This window comes from Struthio camelus, chromosome 1 (assembly GCF_040807025.1).
Source record: "Struthio camelus isolate bStrCam1 chromosome 1, bStrCam1.hap1, whole genome shotgun sequence".
Lineage (NCBI taxonomy): Eukaryota > Metazoa > Chordata > Aves > Struthioniformes > Struthionidae > Struthio > Struthio camelus.
Genome location: NC_090942.1, coordinates 224129843 through 224157148, shown reverse-complemented (window position 1 = coordinate 224157148; position 27306 = coordinate 224129843). Strand labels below are relative to the sequence as shown.

At 57.9% G+C, this 27306-nt stretch overlaps 2 protein-coding genes across 4 annotated transcripts; both read right to left on the bottom strand.

Moving 5' to 3' along the window:
• Nucleotides 1-652: 652 nt before the first annotated feature.
• IL18BP (interleukin 18 binding protein) lies at nt 653-2628 on the bottom strand. Its single transcript, XM_068930887.1, has 5 exons — nt 2542-2628; nt 1606-1665; nt 1437-1505; nt 1140-1269; nt 653-1020 (listed from the first exon to the last, which is right to left on the bottom strand). The coding sequence occupies exons 1-5, from the start codon at nt 2564-2566 to the stop codon at nt 843-845; spliced, it is 462 nt and encodes a 153-aa protein (XP_068786988.1). The 5' UTR covers nt 2567-2628; the 3' UTR covers nt 653-842.
• A 4573-nt stretch (nt 2629-7201) lies between these two features.
• On the bottom strand, nt 7202-27306 carry RNF121 (ring finger protein 121). 3 transcript variants are annotated; one of them, XM_068930893.1, is made up of 9 exons: nt 27216-27306; nt 18600-18637; nt 17347-17488; nt 16235-16389; nt 15631-15738; nt 14646-14766; nt 11315-11448; nt 8604-8705; nt 7202-7599 (listed from the first exon to the last, which is right to left on the bottom strand). In XM_068930893.1, exons 1-9 carry the CDS (start codon nt 27270-27272, stop codon nt 7479-7481), a joined length of 978 nt encoding a protein of 325 aa, XP_068786994.1. In that variant the 5' UTR covers nt 27273-27306; the 3' UTR covers nt 7202-7478. The 3 variants fall into 3 exon arrangements, with proteins under 3 accessions (XP_068786994.1, XP_009672022.1, XP_068786995.1); XM_009673727.2 differs by lacking the exon at nt 27216-27306 and adding an exon at nt 25442-25640; XM_068930894.1 differs by lacking the exon at nt 27216-27306 and adding an exon at nt 25052-25140.

Here is a 27306-nt window from a genome sequence, read left to right as displayed (position 1 = left end):
GGGCTCCGGCGCACTCTTCGCTGCCGGATTGGAGCAAGGATGAGGCTGACGCCGGGGATCTCAGCCCCCCCCCCCCCAGGAGTGGGCAACCCGCCCTGGCCGGCAGCTCAGCTCACCTGCCTCAGTTTCCCCTCGGCCACCTTTTGGCAATGCCAAACTCGGCTGCGGCGGAGGAAGGCGGGCGGCCCCAAAGAGGGGGGGGCCGGGGTCGGGCTGCGACAGGCCGGCTGCCGCCGGTGCTTTCTGTGCTGCTCCTGCCCGCAGAGCCCCCTCGCCCAGGGCTGGGGCTCCGGGCCCCGCTCGCCACCCCAGCCCCACGGCCCCCCACCACGTCGGGGTCCCCAGCTCCCGAAGGCGCCTCGGCAGATACGAGGAGGGGGGGATGATCCCATCCCGGCCCCCCGGGCTGGGACCGGCCACCAGAGCATCCCTGCTCCAGGCGGGCAGGGGGGTCCCGTGGGGCAGGACGAGGGGGTCGGGGAGGGGAGGGAGCCTGCCCTCCGCCGGCCCCACGGCCCTCCCGCTGCCTCCCCCAGCACCACGACACGGCCGACACCGGGCAGCCTCAGCGCACTTTAATCAAACCTGCCTGCGCCCGGGGCCGGCTGCGCGCAGGGCCCGGGGCCGGCGGGGCCGGCAGGACGCCGGGAGCCGCGGGGGCCCGTGCCGCGCCGGGACGGGGCGGGAGGGTGCTGCCATCCCAGGACCCCTGGGAGCATCCGGCCCCGGCACAGCTCCAGGGCAGGGACGCGGCCGGGCTGCACGGCTGCCCCCCGCCTGCCCCGAGCCGGTCCCTCTCCTCTGCACCGCGGCGCTCTGGCCCGTCACGAGCGGCTCAGGTCTCAGCCCAGCCCCGGGCCCTCGGCGGGGTCCTCCTCCAGCACCCAGCTCGCCTGCCGGGCGTCGAAGCCGAGGGGGCTCAGCACCACGCAGGTGAAGTTGGTGCGCAGCTCCCGGGCGCCGAAGGAGCCGATGTGCAGGTCCCGGCGCAGGGTGGCCGCCGAGCCCTGCGGCTCCTCTCTGCGGACGAAGCGGCGCCTGAGCACCCGCCGGAGCCCCGGGGGGACGCCAGGAGCGCGGGAGCACAGGGATGACCCCGGCTGGGACCCCCAACTCCCCGAAGCCCCCCGCTCACTCACACCACTGCGCCCTCTCGCACGGCCCCGTCCGGGTAGAGCTGCTCCACGAAGGAGCCGTTGCCCAGCCAGTAGAGCAGCGTGAGGTCGGGGAGGCTGCTCAGCGCCTTGCACGAAACCGTGACGCTTTCACCTGCGGCGGGAGGAGAGACGGGGGGGGGGGGGGGGGGCGCTCAGGTGGGCAGCAAGCGCCCGGAGCGGCCCCCGGGGACCCCGGCGTCCTGCAGCCAGGCTGCCGCTGGTCCCCCCCTCCCAGGTCCACCGACGCGGCCACCCCGCGGGGACCCCGGCGTCACTCACCCAGGCGGGGGGGGGGCTCCACCTGCACCCCCAGCAGGGCGATGCTGGGCAGCTGCGGGGCCGCGGCGCCTGGGGGAGCAGAGCGGGGTGAGGGGGGGGGGATGAGAGGTGCTGGTGCCCGGGGAGGGGGCGCAGCGAGGCCCCAGCCCGGCCGCCCACCCACGCTCACCTGGGCTGCGGGAGGCCATGGCCCAGCAGAGCAGGGGCAGGAGGAGCCGGACGCGGGGCCCTGGGACCGGAGACGGGTGCTGAGCGCCGGGCAGCCCGGCTGCCGCACGGGAGCCCCCGGGACGCTGCGAGCGGGACGCGGCCCCCGCAGCCTCCCCCAAGACTCAGGAGCAGCCCCCCCCCCCGCATCCCCTCCCCAGCCCCAGGAGGGTCCCCCAACACCTGCAATCCCAGCATCATACCCCCACATCCCCCGAAAGCCAGCAGGGCCCCCTGCACCCTGCGAGCCCCCAGGGTGCTTCCCCCCACCCCCAAACCCCAGCAGGGCCCCCCCAGCCCCCCAGCCCCAGCAGGACCCCCAACCCCTCAGAACCCAGCAGGGTCCCCTGCACCCTGTGAGCCAGGGATGCTCCCCCCACACCCCCCCAGCCCCAGCAGGGTCCCCAAAGCCCCCAAGCCCCAGTAGGACCCCACACATCCTGCAAGCCCCCAGAATGCTCTCCCCACACCCCTCCCAGCCCCAGTAGGACCCCCAACCCCCCCAAACCCCAGCAGGGCCCCCCCACACCCCTCCAGCCCCAGCAAGACCCCCAGCCCCCCAAACCCCAGCAGGGACCCCTGCACCCTGCAAGTCCCCGGGATGCTCCCCCCACATCCCCTAGCCCTAGCAGGACCCCTAACGCCCCCCCCTCCAAAACCCAGCAGGACCCCCCACACCCTGCAAGCCCCCGGGATGCTCCCCCCACAACCCCCCGCCCCAGCAGGACCCCCCTCACCCCCCCCAAACCCCAGCAGGGTCCCCCGCACCCCCCGGGTGCCCGCCCCGGAGCCCCCGAAGCACCAGGATGGCTCCCCCGCCCCGGGCTGCCCCGACCCCGAGGGTCGCCCTCCCGCCCCCCCCCCCCGCCCGGACGCCTGGGCCCCGCGGCGGCCGTACCGGCGGGCCCGGAGCGCGGAGCCATGGTGCGGCGACCGCAGCGGGCGGCGGCACTTTATGGGGCGGCCCGGGGGGGCGGCGGGGGCCGTGACTCACCGGGCGGGGCCGCCCCTCGCCGCCCTCCGCGCCGCGCCGCTCCGGCACCGGCTCCGGCACCGGCATTGGCTCCGCTCCGGCACCGGCACCGGCACCGGCACCGGCTCTGGCTCCGGCACCGGCACCGCCATTGGCTCCGCTCCGGCACCGGCTCCGGCACCGGCACCGGCTCTGGCTCCGGCACCGGCACCGGCACCGCCATTGGCTCCGCTCCGGCACCGGCACCGGCACCGGCTCCGGCTCCGGCTCCGGCACCGGCATTGGCTCCGCTCCGGCACCGGCTCCGGCACCGGCTCCGGCTCCGGCACCGGCACCGGCATTGGCTCCGCTCCGGCACCGGCTCCGGCACCGGCTCCGGCTCCGGCACCGGCACCGGCATTGGCTCCGCTCCGGCACCGGCTCCGGCACCGGCTCCGGCTCCGGCTCCGGCACCGGCATTGGCTCCGCTCCGGCACCGGCTCCGGCACCGGCTCCGGCTCCGGCACCGGCACCGGCATTGGCTCCGCTCCGGCACCGGCTCCGGCACCGGCTCCGGCTCCGGCACCGGCACCGGCATTGGCTCCGCTCCGGCACCGGCTCCGGCACCGGCTCCGGCTCCGGCTCCGGCACCGGCATTGGCTCCGCTCCGGCACCGGCTCCGGCACCGGCTCCGGCTCCGGCACCGGCACCGGCATTGGCTCCGCTCCGGCACCGGCTCCGGCACCGGCTCCGGCTCCAGCTCCGGCACCGGCATTGGCTCCGCTCCGGCACCGGCTCTGGCTCCGGCACCGGCTCCGGCACCGGCACCGGCATTGGCTCCGCTCCGGCACCGGCACCGGCACTGGCTCTGGCTCCGGCTCTGGCACCAGCTCCGGCACCGGCTCCGGCTCCCACACTGCACCGCACTGACTCTGGCACTGGCACCCACTCCGCACTGCACCGCACTGCACCGCACCAGCACCCACTCCACACCAGCACCCACTCCCGCACCCACTCCACACTGCACCGTACTGGCTCTAGCACCTGCACCCACTCCTGCACCTGCTCTGCACTGCACCGGCACTGGCACTTGCACCCACTCCCACACTGCACCAGCACCTGCACCCGCTCCCGCACTGCACCAGCACCTGCACCCACTCCCGCACCCCCTCTGCACTGCACCACACCAGCACCAGCACCGGCACCAGCACTGGGGCAGCCAGGCACAGAGGGGATGGGGCCGGCCAGGACCCCCGTCCCCTGGGTCCCAGTGACCCTGTAGCCCTGCATGTCCCTATACCCTGGCACAGTGCCATAGCCCGCGTCCCCCCAAGTCCCCCGTCCCCCCCGTCCCGCACGCTCCCGGGCCCCGTGCCGTGCCCCACATCTCGCCCTGCCCCACGTGCCCGGGTGCCCGGGCCGGGGCAGCCCCAGGTGGCTGGCGTAAGCAGCCCCAGGCCGCACCGGCCCCGCGGCGCAGGAAGTTGGGCAACGCGGCGGCTGGCGATCCCCTGCCTGCGCGCCCCGGCCCCGCGGGGCAGGAGACGATGGGGCAGGAACCGGCTCATCCTTTCCATGCCGTGGGCTGGCACACGTCCCTGCTGCGCTGCTGGGGTGGGACACGTCCCCACTGCGCTGCTGGGGTCAGATACATCCCCACTGCGCTGCTGGGGTGGGACACGTCCCCGCTGCGCTGCTGGGGTGGGACACGTCCCCACTGCGCTGCTGGGGTCAGATACATCCCCACTGAGCTGCTGGGGTGGGACACGTCCCCGCTGCACCGCTGGGGTGGGACACGTCCCCGCTGCGCTGCTGGGGTCAGATACATCCCCACTGCGCTGCTGGGGTGGGACACGTCCCCGCTGCGCTGCTGGGGTGGGACACGTCCCCACTGCGCTGCTGGGGTCAGATACATCCCCACTGCGCTGCTGGGGTCAGATACATCCCCACTGCACCGCTGGGGTGGGACATGTCCCCACTGCGCTGCTGGGGTCAGATACATCCCCACTGCGCTGCTGGGGTGGGACACGTCCCCACTGCACCGCTGGGGTGGGACACGTCCCCGCTGCGCTGCTGGGGTCAGATACATCCCCACTGCGCTGCTGGGGTGGGACACGTCCCCGCTGCGCTGCTGGGGTGGCACACGTCCCTGCTGTGCTGCTGGGGTGGGACACGTCCCCACTGCGTCGTGGGGTAGGACACGTCCCCGCTGCGCTGCTGGGGTGGGACACGTCCCCACTGCGTCGTGGGGTGGGAATGTCCCCGCTGCACTGTGGGGTCAGACATGTCCCCACCGCATCGTGGGGTAGGACACGTCCCCGCTGCGCTGCTGGGGTGGGACACGTCCCCACTGCATCGTGGGGTGGGACATGTCCCCACTGCACTGTGGGGTCAGACACGTCCCCACCGCATCGTGGGGTAGGACACGTCCCCGCTGCGCTGCTGGGGTGGGACACGTCCCCACTGCATCGTGGGGTGGGACATGTCCCCACTGCACTGTGGGGTCAGACACGTCCCCACTGCATCGTGGGGTAGGACACGTCCCCGCTGCGCTGCTGGGGTGGGACATGTCCCCACTGCATCGTGGGGTGGGACACGTCCCCACTGCATCGTGGGGTGGGACACGTCCCCACCGCATCGTGGGGTAGGACACGTCCCCGCTGCACTGCTGGGGTGGGACACGTCCCCGCTGCCCTGGTCGCTGGCCCGGCCTCGCAGGCAGCTGTCACCCGCCCTGGTGCCCAGCGGGGTCCGGCCCGGGTGGCGGGCGAAGCCGCCGGGGGCAGAGCGGGCAGGGGCAGCCCCCACGCCACCTCCGCCCCGGCCACTGGCCTGTCCCGCAGAGGGGCCGGGAGCTCCCCGCGCCGCGGCCCCTCGAGCGGCGCTCCCAGCAGCAAAAAGCCCCTAAAAAACGGCCGGTTTTCCTGGCATTCCTGCCGAGGGCGGGGGGGGGGGATTACGCCTTGAAAACAGGATATCCCGGAGCTCTGTACACGCGCGTCCCCGCGGGGGACGAGCGGGAACCACCGCCGCTCGCCCCCGAGCCGCGTGCGGCAGCGCCAAGGCCGGAGGAGCAGGAACATGCTCTCACACCCGGGGAAGGAAAAGAGCAAGAAAGCCCCGGAGCCACACCGCCGTTGCCAGGACTCTATTTCGCTGTTTGGCACAACATTGCAACGCGATTTCACCCGAAAGAAAATCGAAAGGACTCAGCAGAGCACGTGGCGGCAGCAGGTCTCTCCGCGGAGGACAACGTGACGCAGACGGCGTTACGACAGCCGCCGGCCAGGAGCTCCCGGGCAAACCGCAGCTCCGGCCGCCGCTTCCAACGCCCTCGCTCGGTCCCCCGAGGTGGCACCCGTGGGGGGACGCCCGGGGCACCGCCAAGGCGCTGACCGCTGCGGCGGCGGGACAGGCGAGGGCAGAGGGGCAAAGCCTCGGCGAGCAGCGCCCGGCCCCGGGGAGGCCGAGGGAGGGGAAAGGGTCCGGCTTTCCCAGGGCATCCGGGAGAGCCGAGGCCCCGCAGTTCCCGAAAAGCCCCGGCTCCGCGGTCAGCGACCTCGCTCGAGGGGCCGGGGCGGCACGTCCCCGGCACACGCTGCACCCGCCGCGCCGAGGCAACGCTCCCCCCTCCCGGGCGCCGCGCAGACGGAAAAACGCCTGCCGCAAGCCCTCGCTCCGTCCTCCTCCAGCCGAGCGCCGAAGGAAGAGCGAGAGCCAGGGCGAGGGGCTCCCCGCGGGCAGGGGCCCCCCTGCTCCCAGGCCTGTGTTGCTTGCTCTCGCCGTAGCATCACCGTTTCGGAAAGGAGCGCAGGGAGAGGGACCGCCGTTGCCTCTGCTCGCTGGCAGAGGGGCCGCAGCAAACCAGCGGCGGTAAGGGAGGGGGGGGTCCCAGCACACAGGGGAAGAACATAGAAAAGACATCGCCATACAAAAAGGTGACCCAAGCCAGGACCCAGGCAGGCCAGGGCAGAGGGGTCGCCAGACGAGACCACGTTCACAGCGCGGGTTAGGAGAGCGGCTCCTCTCCTCCGGGCGTACCGAGACGCCAGGGAGGGGAGCTGGCAGCGAGGAGTCGAGCCCGTGCTGCTCCTGCGTCCCCCGCTGTCCCCCTTCGCCCCCAGAGGGCACGGTGCAGGACGCGGGGCGCTCCCAGCGGGCTGCTCTGCGACGCGCCGGGCTCCAACCTGCGCTCCGGCCCTCGGCGCGACACCTCCGCCGCAGCCTCTCCTCCGCAGCAGCGCAAAGCACGTCCAGCCAGCGATTTTCTGCACGCCAGAGGCAGGATGGCCCAGAGCCCCCATGCCCAGAGCACAACAGGGACCCTTTCCGCAGCTCCATCTCCTCCTCGCTTCTGGCAGGACTGCCCGAGGGAGCCAGCTTTGGAGCCAGCAAAGCCTCAAGCTCCCTCCCCGCTGCCTCCCCCCCAGCAAAGCTGCGGGCAGGGAGACGGAGAGCCAGGGCCTCGGCCCACCAGGGCCAGCGCTCCGCGCAAACGGCTGCCGGGGGGCCGCCGGCCTCCCAGGGCAGCCTCCTCCTGCAGGAATGAGCCACAGCTAAGGGGAGAGGGGCTGGGGCAGGGCAACGGGACAAATGTCTCTCTTCATCCGCAATAGAAAGTTTTAAATATGCTCATTAAAATAATTGCTTAAAAAAAAAAGAAAAAAAAGAAAAAAAGGGGAGGCTTCCCCCAGCCCTAATGGGAGACGCTTAGCTGGGGCTCGCCCTGGGCAGAGTCCTCTGTCAGCCCCTGACGCGTGGTCCTTGAGGGCGGCCGAGATCCTGAGAGGTGAAGGATAAAAACCAGCCTCCCTGGCCGGCTGCTGTCCTCTGCCCTCTGCTCGCGTCCTCTCGCGGCTCCACAGCTTCCCCACTGGTTTCCCTTACTCCAGGCCCAGGATGTAGTTTATGCCCTGCACCAGTCCGATGATAACTGGCTGCCAGGCCACCAGGTAACGCAGCCAGTCCAGCAGCTGCCCATACATGACGTGAGGCCTTTCCCAGCTGTGCAGAAAGGAGTTAAAGACCCACAGGGGCAGGCACAACATGACCGCAACCTGAGGAGGAGCTGGCCAAATCTGCCACGCAGTAGGGGTTTTGTCTGCTGGCAGGTAGGGCCATGTTCACAGCAGGAAAGGGATAAGAGGCCCTATCCCCCCCATGGCTTTGCGTGGGGAAGAATCGCTCCTGCTGCGAAGAGCGGCCAGGTCTCATCTCAGTTAGACATCACCAAGGAGGGTCTGGGACACAGTCACATGCCCCCATGGGATGCAGCAGGCCTGGCTCCAACATCTCCTCCTGCTTTAGGGCGTACAAGACCTGCCTCTAGGATGGGGCACTGAAGTGCTACGCAGAGACGCCAACCCCAGCCCCAGGCTTTGCAGGGTCTCTCGCTCCCTCCTTGAAAGTATAAAGATGAATGAGAGGGGAAGAAAAAACAGTGACTTGACTCACCCTCTGCCCCAGTGCACGGAGAGGGACAGGGGCAGCACCACCAGAGAGCATGGTGCTGCATCTTCCCACTGCTGCTTGTGCTGCGGGTAGACAGTGGTCACAGAGCCCATAACACCTCCCTCCCGCGAGGGAACGCTGCGAAGGGCTACGTGGACATTCCCACCTCACAGGAGGGAGCAGCAGTGGCAGATGAGGGGTACAAGCCTGACAAGTGTCTCACCTGGGCGATTCGGGAAGCTGTCAGCAACACTGACTACAGTCTGTGGCCTCCCAGTTCCCCAGACCAGCCCATTGCTTCATGCCAAGCAACATGCTCAGCTCAGCACAGATTTCGTAGCATACGAAAGCCAGGGAGCTCTGTCCCCTGCTTTGGGCCTGGAATCGACTTGCCTGGAGTGCCAAGGACTTAGCAGACAAGCCTAGATGAGCAGCCAGTAGCTCCCAGACATGTACCTGGGTCACAGCACCGAGCCCTCTCCTGGGAAAAGGGAACCTGCACATCCACGCACGGTTCCGGTTCACAAGGGGTTGGCTCCAACGAGGAGAAAGGATACGGGTTACTGAACATCCTCTTGAGATCTACCTTCTCTTTACAGTATGGACACGTCTGCTTCTTCCCAACAATACACCAGCCACGGATACAGAACTCGTGAAAGCTGAAGAGCGACATGTTAAGGGGAATCACCATGGGGTAGAAGAGGGGGAACATGACCAAGAAGTGGGGAAACCAGGGCTCACATCAAGCTTTACAAATCACCCCCATCACTGTGCAGAGAGCAGGAAGCCATCCAAGTGCTGCAGGGACTGCTGCGTTGCACAACCATAGATCTTTCCTAGAAAGCTTCATGCCTTCCAGGCACAGAGGAAGGGGCCATGAGCAGGGCCCAGCTTTGCAGTGATGGGTAGTCGGAAGATAACAGAGGGCAACATGGTCACGGCTATGACCAGTTCCCAGGGCACCATTTCCTGCCTGGTGAGGCAAACGCCGCTGGCGGGGCCTGTCGTGCACATACCTTGGCACATGCGCGCGCACACACCCTACAGCTGAGTTAGATCAATGTGTGCAGCCAGTCCTGAGCACGAGGAACAGAAACTGCAGGGAAGCTCTGCGCCTCGGTTTGACAGCAAGAGCAGGGAAAAAGCCCACACTGAAGATCAGGTGGGAAGCATACAGGTGCAAAAGGCTGAGACTTAAGAACGCATGGGGAAGGTTTGTACAGCGCAAGGAAAGGGCTGCATGTGTTGTGCAAGCCTAACACAAAGGCTCTCTTAGCATTAGCAACATCTTTTTAAAAAAGTTCCTCATGATCTCACCTCTAGGTGAGGCTAGTTACATTTAGTCACAGCAGAAGAGATGACCAAGATGTGCTTAATCTCTAGGTTCCAGCTGTGGGTTGTGCTGAGAAGTCATGAGAAAGCATGTGGCTGTAACAGTCCCACATCACAGCTCTGGAGAAGGGCTGAGCCAGTTCCCATGATGTGGGACTCCATCACACGCCAAGCTGTTGCCAAGTGAAAAATTCCCTCCGGTGTCTCATTCAAATCAACAGGGTTAATGCCAGGAATAGGAGCTGCTCCCTTGGCTGCCCCTGAAGCACAGCCTCTGGTCAGCACACACTGTAGCTCCCGACCACATCTCAAGTGATGGGGAGCTGCAGGGTAGTTGCAGATAGGGGGCTGCGAGCCAGCCCTCAGCCCTCCCTTAGGCTCCAGGGACTACAACAGAAGCACTGATTCCTCTAACAACCACAAAACCCACCTGAGCTGCCTGCAGGACACCAGAGTGTCTCATGCCCAGGCCCTGCCAGTCTCCAGGGTCAGGTGATTATGAGCATTTCCGAACGGTTTATGGTGTTTAAATCTAGGCAAGCTTTGCCAACATGACCTTTGCTCAGGCCTAGCTTGGAAACCACATCCTGCCATGCAGACACGCTGCCATGCCAGAAGCACCACAAACAGCAGCAATCAGACATCCCGTTTGCACAGCTGAGTCACAGCCAGAAAAACCCTAGAGCCACCCCCTACTTTGGCTGAGCAAGTTATCAGGACTTCCAGTTTCAAAACTGACTGTACATCAATCAGCTGACCTGAGGGATGTCTGAACGCTCCCTGGGCGTATCTTCCTGCTCCCAGGGTGGTGTCATGGGAGAAGCAACAAGACAAGCCTCAGCCCAAATAAGCACTGGTGAGTTCTCCAGCCTGCCCCGAGGGGACCCTGCTGGTGGCTAAGCGACCCTGTCCCAGGTGGGACACCACGAGGGGATACAGCACGCACGCCAAGCCTGCGCTGTGACGAGGCGGCAGCTGCTGGGCTGGACCGCGCCAGCAGCTCCCCAGCCCCGCAGACAGGCCCAGGGCGCACACAGCAGATGCAGAGGCCACGCTGGCTGCTCCCAGCCCAGGGAGAACGGCCGCCCCTTGCAGTAGCTCAACAATTGTTTTTCCTTTCCAGAAGGAGCTGTTTTGCAACTATCTGCTGGCACTCGCATCCCTCTCAAGGGCACTGGAAACCCTGCGTAGTTGGAATTACCAGAAGATTTAGGAGGAAGGAGGAAGCTGCCAGCCTGCAGCCTGAGTCAGGGCAGGGTGAAGCGGACGCCCACTGAGCTCAGCGCACAGCGGCAGAGCTCCAGCAGCGCTGGACCAGGGCACCAATCCCCCCCGGGGGGCTGTCCTCTACTTGACCCTCTGTGGTCTCCCAGGGCAGGCAGCGTTTCCTCCTGACGCTTCCCTTCAGAGGCTCTCAGCCAGGACCTGCCCCCCCATAGCAGCCCCCTGCTGCTGGGGCTGGACAGAGGGCAGGTGTGACAGATACAGCCCAAGGAGCTCAGCTGGACTTGTGCTGGCTCCATTCAGGACAGTTCATGGCTCGGCATCCCACTGCTGGAGCCAGGAGCGGAGGCAAGCACTGAGGATCTGGAGGGAGGTGCTGGAACAAGGCCTAGCTCCATGGCAGGACTGCTTGAGCTAGGGGGAGGATGAGGAGTTGCCAACTTGGACAGCACAAGCCGACAGCAAGGAAGTGATTTCAGGGTCTTGTAGGACTTTGTCTTTTTCTGTGCTAAGTCAGCTATGACACAGCCAAGAACCATTTGCAAGATCAGCAGAACCAGCTGAAGTATCAGGACACCCGTTTCTTAACCCCGGGTGAGGGCAGACAGCAAGGCTCACACAGCATGCAACCAGGCTCCGAGGGCTGCTCTTTGCAGCAAGCCCTGGAGGGAAGCCTGCGAGGCAAGGCCCTGGCTCCAGAGGAAAAGGATACACATGATTACAGGAGAGGCGATACGTGTTCTCAATGATCCCTTCTTCATTGACATCCACAAAGATCTGCTGGCCGCACACAGCGCAGACGCTGTCCGAGAGGTGCTTCGTGGGCATTCCCGAGGCGCTGTAGAACTGAGCGAGGGCAGAGCAGAGGGAGAGCTGGTCACAGCGGGAGGGCACTCGTCTGACACCCGTGTCACCACGGCTAAACTTTGAGGAGGGCTGGGTCAGTGCCTGAGGAGTTCAGCCTCAGCCTTTTTTGGCTAGAAACCCTGCTACAGGTCCAGCTGCGGGAAACAACTACAACAGGACATGGAAGCGCTCAGTTGCTTGGCAGCCCTTCACAGCTCCCATCACAAGACAGCCCTTCCTTCAGCCCACACTCTCCCTGCTTCCCCCACTGTGCCTGGCTGGCCACAGCCCGTCATTAGCTGTCCTCTGGGGCGAGTCCACCTGTGCCTAGGCAGTCAGGATCAAGGCTGCAGTCAAGAGCAGGACAAACTGCAGGTCTCAGGTTTGACCCAAGGCAGCAACCCTGGGCTCCAAATTGAGCCTGGCCTGCCTGGACTCTTCCAGCTGTTACGATGGGAGCGCGCTGTAGCCCAGTGGGACAGCATCCAGGACTGGTTAGTGGTTTTTTTTTTTGTTTTTTTTTTAAATCAGCTAAATGCAACTGCAGCCAGTTCAGAGAAGAAACAAACAGCTGAAAGCCTGTAAACAAGGGGCCAGATTAAATTAGCAACCACAGCGGAGAAGGGGGGAAGCAAGCAGAGCTACTCAGGCTGGTGGAAGAGATGAAGAGATGTCAATAGGGGCAAAAGAAGAGAGGCAAAGAAGAGATGTCAGCAGGGACAGGTACACTCGAGAAATGGGGGAAGTTCAGATAAGAACTGAGATTGCATTTCAAGCCAGGCAGGCTAAAGGTCAGCCTAAAGAAACTATGGCATGACTGCCCCCCCACCCCCAAGACAGGGCCAGGGCACTGGGACGCAGCACGAGCCTTTGATCCAACTGCTCTCTGTGGCACAGCTAGTCTCTAAAGCTCTAATGGCCAACGGCTGAACCACAGAGCAGCCGTCCCCGCACCATTTCCAAGCCTGCTTGCAGCCACACGTTTCAGCACCGGCCTGAGGCAGACTGCGGGAGGGCGCGAGCACACAACCAGGACACCCCACGTGCAGGTCACAGAGAGACAGGTTGGCCTCACACTCTCCAGGGACAGCTACAAGCCTCAGGCGACGTGTTGCCTGCGCCTCAGATACTGCAGTTCTGGCTGTGACGCGGGGAAGCCGGTCTCCCTCAGAAACCTGTCACAAACTTCACTCCAAATGTCTGAAGCAGAGCTGCAGTGCCAGCTAGTGGAAGGATCCTCAAAGCAGCCTTGCAGGCCAACCGCGACACTGGGGAGCCAAGTTCAGAGCCAGCTGCAGCAGAGCATCAGCTGCTAAAACGCAGACCCCGCTCAGCCAAGCAAGCCATGCTTGCTCACTCTCTCCAGAGATGACCGAGTTTCCACAAGCCTCTGCACAGCCCCAGATCCCCTGCAGCCACCCAGCAAGGACAGCAGGCTGAGGCCTCCAGGGCTGGGCAGGCGAACTCCAGGGAGCCCTATGCCAACACAAATACAGCTTTCTCTCACTCCAAAGCATTTTAACAGGCTAAAATGCTGGGTCTGGCAAGCTGCTGCCACCAGCTGTACTAACACTCCCACAAAGGCAGGTCCTCCCTATCCCCCAGCACAGCGCACGAGGAACTGCAGGGTCCACTCTGAAAGCGTTTCTTGTCAGGGTTGACAGGGTGAAAGTGAAGTAGGTGACTCAAGGAGGAAACCAAGGCTGAAAGGGTGCTGCTCAAGTGCATGGCTGTGGTGCCCAATTACTCTTCCTGCTCCTCAGCAGTTGATACATGTCTAGTGCCTCAGGCACCCTGAGAACAAGCAGAACTTGGGGGCCTGCAGCTGTGGGGAATCTCAAATAGCAAACTCAGAATAATGCCCACATCCTCCTCTCACTGTCTGTGGAGACAAGTGCAAATGCTACAGAGCAGACCTCTTCCAGGACAACTCAGCAGCAAGCCCCAGCAGTGACAGCTGATGTGGTTGAAGGGGAAGATGCTGACTAAGCTGTCTGAGGCGGGTCTGCCCTTACTGCCCCAACTGACGCAGCACTGTGCAAGGCTCTGCTGGAGAAGGAAGGGCTTCAGGGCATACCTGGGCTGCCACAGATCCGTCCCATTGCCACTCACCCACGTGAGGGGACGTTCAAGGTCTATCAGGGTGGCTCAGTGTAAGTGGAAGGCGTCTGGCTGAGTGCTTACAGTAAAAGTCACTTCCTGCAACAGTCCTCAGGGCTGGCATGGGGCCCCACAAGGCTCCCTTCTACCAGGAGCACAAGCTGGCCTCACTGAAGCTGGGTCTCCATGCCAGAAGTCTCCCACAGGTACAGCATGTCCTAGGGCATCCTCCTGAGTGGAGGACTCCCTCTAGGGGGAGATCAGGGCAGATGGGGACTGCCAGCTCACGCACCCTTCAGAGCAGCACTGGCAGAGCCCTGACCAAGAGGGCTCTGGGCAGAGCAGGCTGGGCGACGGCGTTGACACAGGCGAGGGGCTGGGGGTTCCCTCAAGCGTGCCAGGCAGGACATCTGAGGAGCACCAGCAGAAGCCTCAGAGAGGGGGAGGAGGAGATACAGACAAAATCTTCAAGGCCCTAAAGAACTGCTGCAGAGGAGGGACACTATCAGCTCCACAGGTGTCCTAGGTAACCTTTTTTAAGGCACCAGATGAGCGAGCTATAGATTTTAGGACACCACTAAAGGCATGAAGGAACACACCCTCTGTTCACAGGGACCAGCCAAGCTGCAATGCGTGTGAGCCATAGAAAGAAGCCTACGGCATCAAGTTTTCCCTTGTAGCTACAGATAGAGTTACCATACCAGCAACATGATCCCAGAAACAGGAACGCTCTTCAGCGCTGAAGATTTTAAAAGCTCAGCTAAGCAAATGTTTGTCTGGATTTTAGAGGGGCTGAAAAGATCCTTCCACTCCTCATTTCTCGTGCTTCTGGAGGTGAGGGGCCAACCACAAAGGCTTTGCTCTTAAAAAAGGCGCTCAGAGTAACTCTTCTGTCAGACTGGGCAGGCACCTGGGTAGCGAGCCCAGGAAGAGCACAGTGAGAAAGGCAACAGACTTAGCAAGCCCATCCTAGAGGGAACAGTCTGACGGACTTTCCCATTTGGAGGGAGGCAGAAGCCACTGCTGCAACAGGCATTTCAAGTCCCCTATTAATGGGATAGGACCCTGGCCAGGAAGACAGAACAGCATTAACTCACCCCAATGGTTGACGCCATATAATCCGCACACATCTCAGCAAAGTCCCGTTCTAGAACCCCATAGTAAAGACCGTAGAAGAGGAGGGAGATGCCAAAGTCCATCGCATCTTCCGGTTTGATTCTGCAAAGAAGAGTCCAAACAACATCAACTGCTTTTTTGCAGGTTGCAGGGGTGCAAAGTCAGTGTGTTCCAGTAGCCCAACAGCTGCTGCTGCACAACATTAATTCGATCATGAGAGCAGTCCACCTAAGCAACGAATACGCATCACTGTGAAGCGTCCCCCTGCAGAGGTCTGTGTGTGCCTGCCCACCATAATCCCAGTCTCTGCTTCTGGGATGCTTCATCTACTTAGTTATCAACAAGTAGCATTGGAATAGAGATGTGGATGTTTTACTCATGTGTTGCCCGTCTTCCTCACCAGCCTCTGAAACAAGCAGCTGCAAGAATCTCCTCAACTCTGTTTTACACCAAATCAACTCCAAGTGAGATCTCAGCAGTCCCCTTGTCATATCTTTGTGCCTCTGCAGGCAGCTGCCATGCCTGCTAATCCGTCCAGAGACGGAAGGAACCTCTTTGAATGGGAAGATGGCTTGGGATAAGGTTCTCTGCTACCACATCTGGGCTACATGCTTTTTGCACACACCTGCAGATACCTCTTCTCCAGGACAGCAAAGAAAATCCCACCGCTGGCCCCCAGATTGGGCACACAAAGGGCCAGCAGGAGTTGCCAGCACACCTGAGCGCATCTGCTGGAAGCAAGGCTCTTGAGCAGATGAGCAACCTCAGCTACTTTGACCAGTTCATGTACTAGCATCTCACCTGTGATCCTGTAAGTGGGGAGAGGACACCCTAAAAGTCTCTTTGTCTCCTGCCACATATATCAGATTGCTCAGACAACTATTTTTCAGAGTCAGAGCCAATACTTCACTCCACATAGTTTGTTACACACCTGCCCCAGGAGTCAGACCAAAAAGATTCACTTACCTGAATAATAAATTAAGACCAAAAAGTGTAAACATCACAGCCATATACCCAATGATTCCAGTGGCGTAGCTGATCTTGTATATTAGTAGAAACCATTTATAAACCAACCTGGAAAGAATTAAAACAAGAATTAAACTACTTTGTTTTTCCAGAATGAAGATGCATCAAGAACCTAAATGGTTTTATATTTTAAACTTAGATGATGCTTATAGACATTTCAACTACACCAGGTTTAAAAGTCTAATTCAAACTACAGATCCCCATCGCTCTGGGCAGCTCACAGCCACGACCTCCAGACTAGGAGCCTCAGAATCTCCAAAGGCCATAAGCAAGTATGCTTCATACCAGGAATGCCTTCTGCGAGGTTATCAGTCCCATTCAGCCTCCTGGGTATCTGACTTCCCACTAGTTGCTCAGATACCTTTGCAAGAGGCCGATTGTCAGGAGCCAGTTAGTTCTTCACACAGACTGATTCTAACAGATCAGACTGATTTGGGCAGCACGGAAAATCTGCGAAAGCGTGCCACTGCTGAAATAAGCGATGCACCTCCTTTCAGTGGCTACTCTCAGGCTGAGGAGCTTTCCCAGAAACGCTTGCACTAACCTGGGTGTCGTCTGTACCAGAGGTTTTCGAGTTGCCCTGAAGGTGACAAAAGCTGTGACCGCAGAGAAGAGCACCCAGATTACCAAAAACCGCCACCAGTTCAGCTTTATTGTGAAATACAGAGGCACTACCCACATCTGGAAGAGGGTCACCATCTGCAAGAACAGAGGAAAGGCATTTGAAGCTGGTTCATTGGTATCAGAAACACCCTAACAGTTCTGGTAGCCCCTCTTGACTCCATCAAAGGGCCTTGAATAGTACCATGAATCTTGGGAAGTCTGACTTGTGTCATGCAGTACCCCAAGAACAGGACCAGAGCCTGAATAAACAGCAGTCCAAGGCAAAGCCAAGTTATCTTTTGATAGAAAGGAACTAGAGCTAGACAAAGAACACAAAAGAAACATCGCTAGAGAAAGGCGCATAAAGGCAGTCCATCTACCTTGTTTTTGTAAAAAGGCTATATAAACCTTTGTCTCTTCAGAGCCCCTAACGTTTTAGCAGCACGCACCTTACACAAGCATTAAACAAAGAGATCAGTGCAGAGAAAGCTTCAGACTCATCTCTGCCCCATAGCCTGTTCCCAAGACATCTATTGCCATGCAGCTGAGCTTCTATGGTTCTTGTGAAGGGAAACAGGCAAACAGGTAAACAGGTTTGGATTAAGTTTCACAGAGAATTACAGATATTGGCTGGAAATATTAATTCTGATAAAGTTAGACAGAGGTGTGATCCACTGGTCCAAGGAAAATAATGGTCCCTTTCCGGCAGCCTGACTCAAAAAGGCAAGTCAGTGGCATCAGAAAGCGGTACGACTACTCAGCAGACAGTAGTGCCTGGAACGCACGAGCAAGCACCAAAGTGATACAGGAACTGTGAAACCTAGGGGTACTAAAGCATTATGTAAAACTGTTATTGACATCATTTATAAAAAACTTAAGAACTCCAGAGGCATCCATCCTCATCCTTAGCTAGAGTCCCACGAAGCTGTTGGAAAGACACGGCTGTATCAACAGCAGACAGTAGGAAAACATATTTCTCGCTATCTAAATGACAGCACCGTTCAGCACTTGCATCCAGCCTCACAGACAAACTGCTGTATCGGAGACACTTACATTGTAGGAGCGAGGGTGTCTCTGTTTCCACTGAACCAACAGGAGCTGTGCAACCACTAACGTGGCAATAAGGATGAGGACCATTTCGGCATGCATAGCCTCGTGGCCGCGGTGTTTGGCATGCATCCGTGCATGCTCCACCCTGCAACAACAAGGAAAAGGCAACTGAAGAGCATGCAGGCAGGACTGACAACAGTCGTGAACAACACGGCAGGACTGACAAACACTTGGCACAAGAGAGCCAGGAAGACCACACTGGAAGACGCCATTAAGGAGCGTCATGGATAAGGATGCTGTGTTGCAGCCCAGAGGAGAAAGGAAAAAAGGGTATCTCCATGTCTAGTTCACATTTAAACCATGGAAGCCAACACAATCGTCTAGCCCATTCTGGCGTAAACAGGACAGGTATAAGTCTCTCACTGACATACTTGACATTGCAAGCAAGGAACAGCAGAGTGCACCTTTCACATAACTCACCCGGCAACTCACTGGTGCAACAGCAGCAACTGAGATGCTATTTGACACCACGTGTGCTAACTGAGAACTGCCAATATGAAGTAGGCAAAACTTCCTTTAGTCCAGTTTCAGAACCACCAGCGCCTTTCTCCCTCTCACCCAGCAAAGGAAAGGCACTGCTGTGCCCCACAGGCGTGGGCACTCTCGCCTTTGCCAAGAGTACAGCTAGCAAAACCCACAAACTCGAGCAAGTTGTGTTCTCTCTCTGCCCCAGGCAATCACAGCTCATTTTGCATCCTGGAACCAGTAATTTCCACAGACTGATACTCCACTACAAACCCCAGTTTCTTTGCATCTAGCACTTTTTGCCCAAGAACCAAGGCAGAATTAAGACCTCTAACACACTTAACTCCTGGTCTTAAGCTGACAAGATAGTGCAAGTTAAAAAACACACACACCTCCCCAAAAAACCAAACATGCTACCTTCTGATTCTTAAGTAGTTCTCTATAAATTAATACTGAAAGACCAGTCTTACTGTACTTCTCGGCACGTGTCTGACTGAAACTGGTTTGTCTAAGAGAAAAGGTGGAATAGCTAGTAAGCAGTTTAAAAAAAAGCATTAGTGTTGCCGCTTAAGACAGACTCACACTTCCTACTAGCAAGCACAGCTCTGCCAACTCCATTCTCTACAGTGTGGCCAGTGAATACGGGCTATGCTATCAGCAGCTCCAGTCAAGAGCAGGAACTGATTTAAGAAGCTCTTCAGGCATAGGCTCACCTTACAGTACAAACTCACCTCCATCTCTCTTCTGGGGACAAGTGCGAAAGATCGACCTAAAGAAAAAAGAAAACCACAAATCAGCTGCTGAAGTCTGGGAGCAGCACTATCAGCCTAGAGTGGCTAACTTTAATATTTAATTTCCTCCTAACAGTGAAGATGCTGGTTATGCCCCACATGATTAAGGTTATATACACTGTCTGTTCACTGTAAATAACACTGATCTGACATCTGGCTCCTTTAATCTCCTAGCGAGACACCCGATTAGGGCAGACAGCAACGTCAGAGTTAACTGCAAAGCCATTCCTTGAGACCACAGGGATCGTTCTTCACGGAATGTTTCTGAAATGCAAGGAAAAGTTTAAGAGGGAAAAACTCAGTATACAAAAATGGTTGCTTTGAACAACAAACCCTGGCTGCGACCATAAGGACACCACTGCCCAGAGCTGTGATTCAGTCCTCCAGGCAGCACAGTGAGAGTTGCAGAGTCCCACACTTCCCCCATCACTTGCAGCTACCTTCCCAGTTATACTCACATATTTTACTGGAGTCAAGTCTCCTGCCCACTATCCTGGACTACGTGTAGTACAGGTGTTGTTTAAACCCCTCGCTCACAACCCAGTCAGGAGTCCCCGGGCACACGGGGGCAATCCAAATACAAGTCAGAAACAGTACAGAAAAGATAGACAGACAGAACACCCAACAAGCTATTGCCAGAAGTTTTTTGGAAGGAATCGTGGCAAAAGAAGGATTTAGAACTAGCTCTGCTGACATTGCTGAAAGGACTACGAGCAGCAAAGTTTTTGCCTTAGTGGACAACAGAAGCCTGGCAACACTGGCCAAAGACAGGACTTCTTGTTGTTAGCGACAAGAGATGGAGAGCTGACGCAACCTCTGCTCAAGTGCAAGCTGGAAGGGCAAAGCCGGATGCAAGAGCGTTAATGACACCCTCTGTAGGACAGGTTTAGGGGCCAGGAGTAACCAGACTCGGTGATTTCAAGAGGAACTCCTCTGCAGAACTGAAGTTCACCCCGCAGCTCTGCCTTCGGCCTCTCAGCTTGCAAACAAGCAGCGTTCAAACTTCACTCGCAGACCGAGGCGCAGAGAACCCCCTACGTCCCCGTCGCGCTTCAGCGTGAATAACCTCACCGCAAAGCGTCAGCCAGAAGAAAACCTTCAGCATTACGTTTCAGCTTCTGCTCAGAGCTTTAAGTCTTTACCTAACAGTTTAAAGAGGTCTCTGGTATCAAGCCACTTCCCCACAGAGGGCCTTTGACTAGACAGTACTCGGCACGGTGTTAGCACAAACACGGACAGAACAGACAGAGTCCCTCTGGATGCAGCAAATCAGCTGCCACCGTTTTATTTCATCGCACCTTTAACTATTAACAATACAAACACGGTTAAAACCTACAACAGATTGCCTGGGGCTCAGCCCACCCAACAGCCAGACACCGGATTCATAAAACACCATCTGGTTGAAGATATCAGGACGCGCTGCTGAAGTCGAGGAGCCAAGCTGGCATTCGCACTGGCCTGCGGCTTCCCCGGCTCATTCACAGCTTCAGTGAGAGAGAGCTGGCGCGCGCCGACTGACCTACAAGCGACATTTGCCAACAAACGGGTGCGGAGCCACAAGAAGAGAGTTTGAACACAGGTCGCACCACGGACTTTGTTATCGCGTTCTCCTATGCACCCCGGAGAGGCGTAGACAGGAGGAACACAGCTCCACCTCGCTCCAGCCTCGGGTGGCCAGGCAGCACGTCACAGATCCAGCTGCAACCTTTACCCCAGGCCTCTCCTCCGGAGGGGACCGAGCGCCGCCTGGGCACTACGCGCGAGGCAGCTTCGCCTGGCCTCGCATCAGGTGCTGCACCTTGACGGCAACAGACCCCCGTTGGGTCCCTGGGGGCTTTTCTCAAATAGATATGTTCCAGCTCTGCTCTGCTGCCTCGCTTCCTCTGTTGTGCCTAATAATACCCCCCGGGGCGAGGAGGAAGGGGAATGCAGACGCGTCTGTGCGCTCTTCAGCACCTGCAGTGCTACACCCTAGGGGAACAGCTGCAAGACATTTAGTCCCTCAGGCCTTTAAGGAGTACTCAGTACTTAAACCGATGCAAAATATAGACGCATGAAAATTTCTAGTCAAGCTTTCTGGCTTGCATAAGAAACTGCATGTAGGTGGTGAAGATTTGACACTGGCTGGGAAAAGTGCGTTCATATTACCAGAACGCCCCGTGCCGTGCCCCAAGCATCCACTTAAAAAATTAGTCAGTTAAGTCACTGTTTTTCCTTAAAAGTTAGCTATGCAATTTTCAGTTAGAACAACCAGTCTATCAGTCCAAAAAACAAAAACCAACAAATGATTTCCCAAATTACTACAAGCAGGAAAATCATGAGATGACTGCAGTTAGCCCAGCTCAGCTCCGGCTTAGGGTTAGCAGATCCAGACAGGTTACTGACAATCTGCCCCAAACTCTGGGAAGCCCCTCAGCACCCAGAGCTGCTCCTACTCCCACCGCCACCGATGGAGCCCCATGCTCTCCTCAGGCTCTAACCCAGTCCTAGCTGGACCAGGGCACTTTGCAAGAAGAGAGTCCATCACCTTCAACACACACCACACATACAGGGCTGAGAAGCTAAAATCCTGCCTACAACCTCAATTTCTGGTGGAACAGTCCCAAAGCTTCTCTCCTGAGGGGGTAAGGAGAAGGAAGGACTGGAAAACAGAGGCCTAAGGTGGCATACTGCAGAGATGGAAAAAAGGGAGTTGTCGAGCGCAAGATCAAACATAACCCTCCCAGCTTTCCAACACCCACGTTGTTAACACCGACCATTATTTCCTCAGAACACGTTTAGGGCAGACTATGTTTGTTTGATTTCTTCCCCCCTTCAAGGGAAGGGGTTTGTTCTGGGGTAGTTTTGTGTTTTAAAGTAAAAAAAAAATCCCATGCACAAGACTCAAGTGTGCCAGGCTTTGCTGTACAGAATCACAGCTTCTTTATATGAAATACCGCAGCTTGAGAACATTGCAAAGCTCTTGCACGCTTATCTGAGCGCTACAAGGCTCCTTCCCAGAGAAGCATACGCCTGATAACCTGGTGGTGGCATACATATACTTGAAAAATTTTTCCCTTGCAGGTACATAAAGTGGCTTCCTGTCACTGCTGCTTCCTTACATACAAGGAGTCCCTTTTCAGGGTACCACAGCACCCATTCTTGTTTTTCCCAATTTTACGGAGCATTTCTCATACTCTTGCTTTCAGCGTCTTCCCCAGACCTACAAGTTCTTCCAGCAAATGAGTTAAAGCCTGCTCAGCGCAAAACGTTAGGGAATCCGTGCTTGCATTTCACCAAGGAGAGAACTAGAGAGAATCTAGTTGTGCTCCCAAGCCAACATCAAATGCAATATAAGCAGACCTAGTGGGCAAGCGCGTAAGACAAGAATTAATAGCACTGGACAAGTATTATCAAAATTTTTACTTAATTACAAGCTACGAACTTCACTAAATTCCCTACAGCTCAAAGCTCCTGAAACAGAATTGAGGTGGGAGGGGGAAGGGGGAATCATACAGAAATGAAGTGATCCAATCACTCTCAGACAAAGACTGAGCAGAGATACCCGAGTTCTGCAGTATGACGTGACCAACTCTTTTACCTCCTGAGGAGCAGAGGCAATAGGACCCTCCTGAATTACCACCTAACAGAAATGCACTGTCTCTTACCAAATAAATCTAGTTTTGAGTGTAACAGTTTCCAGTGATGGTGAGCCTGCAAGAGATGGTGCCACAAAGCATCTGCTCTGTCAAGTTTTCACCCTCTTTCTTGCTTAGACTTGGCTCACGATAACATCCAGTCTTTGGACCCGTTGGGTCCGCGTCAGCTGGACTGAGGAGCCTCTGTTCTTAACTTCTGTTCACCAGACCAGAAAGGAGAGGGGTTGGACAAGAACCATGAGGATGACTGCAGTATTTGAAAGTGTGCTCAAAGCAGCCTTGACAGCAACGCAGTCCCTCTTCAGCCTTCTCAAGTGGGTAATATGAGGACAGTACCAGCTACGTGCAACTAACTAGGGCTCTTACAACAACTTTTTAAAAAGAGATAATTATGAATGATATATTCTGCCCTCTGCCTCTTCTGTAACTCGCAAATCACTCAAAAAACCACCTGGGTGATGACTGGAATAAACTATGGTTATCCATGACTAAGATCGAATTCTTTCCTCAAATATGGTATCAAAGTCTTTGCAAGAGATTCATGCCATTCACAAGTTTTCAGTAGTGGCTAATTCCTCAGTCATAGAACTGTGATATTCATCACCGAGATGTTCAAGAGAATTACTGACCTCCAGGAAAACTCAAAGGTTGCAAGGACTTATAATACAAAGCCAGTAACTGCCCATTTCCTAAAGCCCAGTAGTAGCAAAATATGAGGATCTCAAAGCATGTATACCTAGTGTCCTGGCATGAGCCGGTTATAATCTCCTTACGCTAGTAAATCTGAGAGTGAGGAAAGAAGAATATCTTCAGGACAGGGAATAAGTAGCTGCTGATTTCCATACCCAGCTACAGACCTTCCTCTGCAGCATGCGCTACATGAGCCTGCAATATTCTGACAACGGTATCCAGCACCTGCTGCTAAAAGCATCTCCTAGCAAGGCAAGAGATGAGGATTCAGAATACCTGGGACAAATTCTCCCCTTTCCCACAGGGTCAACCTATTTTTTAAGTCATCCACTTGTAAGAACCTGAAATGATACTGGAAGCCTAAATCTCAGGAGTGCCGAGAATCCAGCAGATCCCTTGAGGTTGGCTTTGAAGAGTCAGGGCCGTTAGTGACAGTTTGAGGAAGTCCCATAATCTCAACTCCTCACTGCATCTATTCATAAAAGACAGAAAAGCAATAACAACTGACAGGAAGCAGAAAGGCTCAGATTGATCAAACGCACTGACATGAGAACGAAGCCCCTGATAAAAGCATAAACTACAAGCAGACAAAGTTGAAGCCACAGTAAGCCCAACATTGAGCATTTACCCATGCTGGTGCACCAGATAAAACATACAACTGTTTTCAGATCTCTAACGTGCGCAGCACCATCACTAACGTTTTGTTAGCTATATGACTCATCTCGAAGAGCAGCCAAGGTACTTGCAAGACACATACATACAGATTTTATGAAGTGCTTCACCTCTAGTATGAAACTCTGTGCTGTTCTATGCACAGAGAGGGGAAGTTTTGAGCAAGGATGTTAAAATTGAGAAGAAGAAAAAAAAAAAAGAAAAAAAAAAGGAACAGCATTTCACATAAACACCCACAGACTTTCTGAAGATGTCCCAAAGATGTAACGTCTGCAAGCAGCTTGCATTGCAAGCTCGCTGTAAACGTCTTTGCAAGATGATGGGATAAACGCTGCTGCTAAACCAGATTTTGTTTCTCAGTAGTCCAAGCCCAACGCTTACACAAATCACCTCCAGCCATTTAGAAACCTGATAGGCACGAATTTTGCAGAACAAGGGCAAAAGGATAACCACTGTTCTTTGTGCACCTTCTTATCAGCTGTTTACATATTGTTGGTACCACCAGAAGCCAACAACTTTTTGTTGTTGAGCTATCAGTCCCCTCTCAATTATGTCCAAAAGGGCTTTCCTGCCTGGCTGAAGAACAGGAATTCACTCACAAGGGTCATACACTAGTCAGATCTTCCATGTGAGGTTTCAGCATACAGCGTGCAGAGAAGACATAAGCTATTATGCTTTAGACAAACAGTTTCACCTCTCTTGTATAGCTTGAGATATAATTGTATAGCTCATACATTAAGAAAATGCTACAACTTGACCCTACCACTAACTTGACACATACAAGTTTTAGTACTTAAGAATTTAAGTCAAACTACTAGTTTGAGGAAAGCCATGAAATCCAGACTGTACCATCTGACCCTGTTGCCCTCTCTGTGCCCCCGCTCACACAGGGCTGGCAGCAACACCAGCTACATGCACAAAGCATAGAGCCCTCTCTATGTGGGCAAATAACCCTTCGTCCTAAAACAGCACAGCTATTTTAGTGAACAATATAGACTCCTGGCTGTGCAAGATGCCAACTAGCACAAAGTTCTTATCTGCTCTGCAAGCAGAAACAAAGGCTAAGGAGCACAAGGAGCAAACACAGGTGATTGCAAAGAGCCTTGTTAAAGGCTAGGACAGTGGCACCTTTTATAGCACTGCAATATGGTGGCACACAAAATACAGCAGCTCAATGCGCTATGCTCCAATTCTGCAAAAGCAAGCGAGCCCCTGCTCCTGATTCCAGCAAGCACCACTTCCCTAGCAGATTTTTTTCAGCTTTGTGATGTTTGTTCTTGTTCTAGAAGACAGGAATACTTGAATGCCAGCGTGGGAACAGTTGGACCTTCAGTAAACCCCTTTATCCTGTACTGTATCAGTTTCTCAAGAACAATAAGGGCTACCAATTACCTTACTGTGGAAGTCTGCAAGCATAGTACTGTGCTGAGATGACACGAGAAAGTTATTTCCAGCAGTAAACACTACCAACACTGCTGGCGGTTCGAGTGTTCTCACATACTATCACAGTCTCTTAAATGCAAATGCCATCCTGGTCATGCCAGCCAGCGCAGCTGCTCTAGCACTAAGTCTTACAGTCACTGAATCAATTAGCAGAGAAAGCTTCACAGATATCAAAGAGCCCGAGCTATTGTTACCATGGCCTGAGCTTCTGTTTCTAGGGCCCCATTTCAAAGACCGAGCCTTTGAAAACAGGCTCTTCAGCCACTTCAGAGCATGCAGTCCTTCAGCAGGACTCGCGCCCAAGAACATCAGTGTGCCGTCACCCCCAGCATCCAATACCCCAGACATCTCTTCACACAGCTCAGGAACTACTTCTGAATATCTTCTCCACGGCTGCCCTCCTTCCCTACAGGCTCCTGGGATCCTTCTCTTGGCCTCTTCCAAGCAGTCCTTCCAGCCTCTCGCTCCTGGGTTTGTTAACACCCCCCAGCCCGAGGCCAGGCACCCCAGAGGACCGTTCTCACCACTTCTTACAGGAACTCCCCCAATGCCTCCAAGCCCCAAATCCCCCAGAGCCTCCTCAGCCCTGCTCTCAGAGCCCAGCAGACACCCCATAGCCCTGCTAGGTTCCCCAGGAGCAGCGCAGCACCCGCTGCCCCAGGGCCCTGCACACCCTCCCCCCCCCAACAGCCCCTACCCGCAGCTCCCGCTGCCCCAGAGTCCTGTAAAATCCCCCCAGGGCCTCCCCAAAGCTTCCCTGCCCCCAACACCCCCACATGCTTCAGCCCCCCATCCCAAAGCACCCCTGCCTCACTGCCCCCCACCCCAGTGCCAGCCAATACCCCCTGCTCCAGAGGCCCCACCACTCCCCTCCAGGCCCACAGCCGCTCACTGTCCTCCCCCACCAAGGCCCCCATATCCCCCTATCCCAGAACCCTGCAGAATCCCATCCAAAACCCCAGAGCCCTCCAATACTCTCTCAATGTCCCCCCTGCCCTAGACCTTCCCAGCAACCCTCCTTTCCTACAGCCCCCCCTAAAATGCCTCAGTGCCATCATACCCAGAGCTCCATCGAGGGCCCCAGCACCCCCTGACCCTGCAGCCTCCCCAGGGCTCCCCCTGCAGCCCCTAGCCCTACAGCCCCCAACCCCAGGGCTCCCCTAGCCCTACAGCCACCTCCCCAGGCCTCCCCTCGCAGCCCCTGGCCCTACAGCCCCCCCCTCCAGGGTCCCCCCCACCCTACAGCCCCCCCAGGGGCTCCCCCCGCAGCCCCCAACCCCAGGGCACCCCCAGCTCTACAGCCACCCCCTAAGGGCTCCCCCATGGCCTCTGGCCCAACACCCCCCCTCCCCAGGGCTCCCCCCCACCCTACAGCTGCTCCTTAAGGGCTCCCCCCACGGCCCCCAGCCCCAGAGCTCCCCCAGCCCCAGAGATCCCCCAGCCCTACAGCCACCCCCTAAGGGCTCCCCCATGGCCTCTGGCCCAATACCCCCCCTCCCCAGGGTTCCCCCCCACCCTACAGCCACTCCTTAAGGGCTCCCCCCACGGCCCCCAGCCCTACAGCCCCCCCAGCCCTACAGCCCCCCCAGCCCTACAGCCCCCCCAGCCCTACAGCCCCCCCCTAAGGGCTCCCCCATGGCCTCTGGCCCAATACCCCCCCTCCCCAGGGCTCCCCCCCACCCTACAGCTGCTCCTTAAGGGCTCCCCCCACGGCCCCCAGCCCTACAGCCCCCCCAGCCCTACAGCCCCCCCAAGGGCTCCCCCCACGGCCCCCAGCCCTACAGCCCCCCAGCCCTACAGCCCCCCCCAAGGGCTCCCCCCACAGCCCCCAGCCCTACAGCCCCCCCAGCCCCCCCCAGGGCTCCCTCCTCGGCCCCCCAGCCCTACAGCCCCCCCAGCCCTACAGCCCCCCCCAGGGCTCCCTCCTCGGCCCCCCGGCCCCACAGCCCCACTCTTTCTTCCCTCCTCCGCCCTCCCCACCGCCCCCAGGCCCTTCTGCCCCAGGAACCTCCCCAGCGCCTCCGAAGCGCCCAGCGCCGCAGACCCCCCCACGAGCACCAGCGCGCCCCGCCGCCACCCCCCCCCCCCGTCGGGCCCGCCGTCCCCCCGGTACCTCCTCCACGTCCCGCTCGACGGCGCCGCCAACCTCCACTTCCAGCACCGCCGCCATCTTACATCCCCCCCTCCCCCCGTTCCCCCCACCG

Excerpts from the sequence above, each read along its gene's own strand:
- IL18BP (XM_068930887.1), bottom strand. The coding sequence starts at position 2,566 with ATGGCTCCGCGCTCCGGGCCCGCCG. Across the intron at positions 1,506-1,605 it reads CATGGCCTCCCGCAGCCCAG|GCGCCGCGGCCCCGCAGCTG; the intron begins GTGAGCGTGGGT and ends CTGCTCCCCCAG. Across the intron at positions 1,270-1,436 it reads GGAGCCCCCCCCCCGCCTGG|GTGAAAGCGTCACGGTTTCG; the intron begins GTGAGTGACGCC and ends CTCCCGCCGCAG.
- RNF121 (XM_068930893.1), bottom strand. The coding sequence starts at position 27,272 with ATGGCGGCGGTGCTGGAAGTGGAGGTTGGCGGCGCCGTCGAGCGGGAC. Across the intron at positions 17,489-18,599 it reads TCCCCAGAAGAGAGATGGAG|GGTGGAGCATGCACGGATGC; the intron begins GTGAGTTTGTAC and ends TTGTTGTTGCAG. Across the intron at positions 15,739-16,234 it reads CTGGTACAGACGACACCCAG|GTTGGTTTATAAATGGTTTC; the intron begins GTTAGTGCAAGC and ends AATTCTTTCCAG.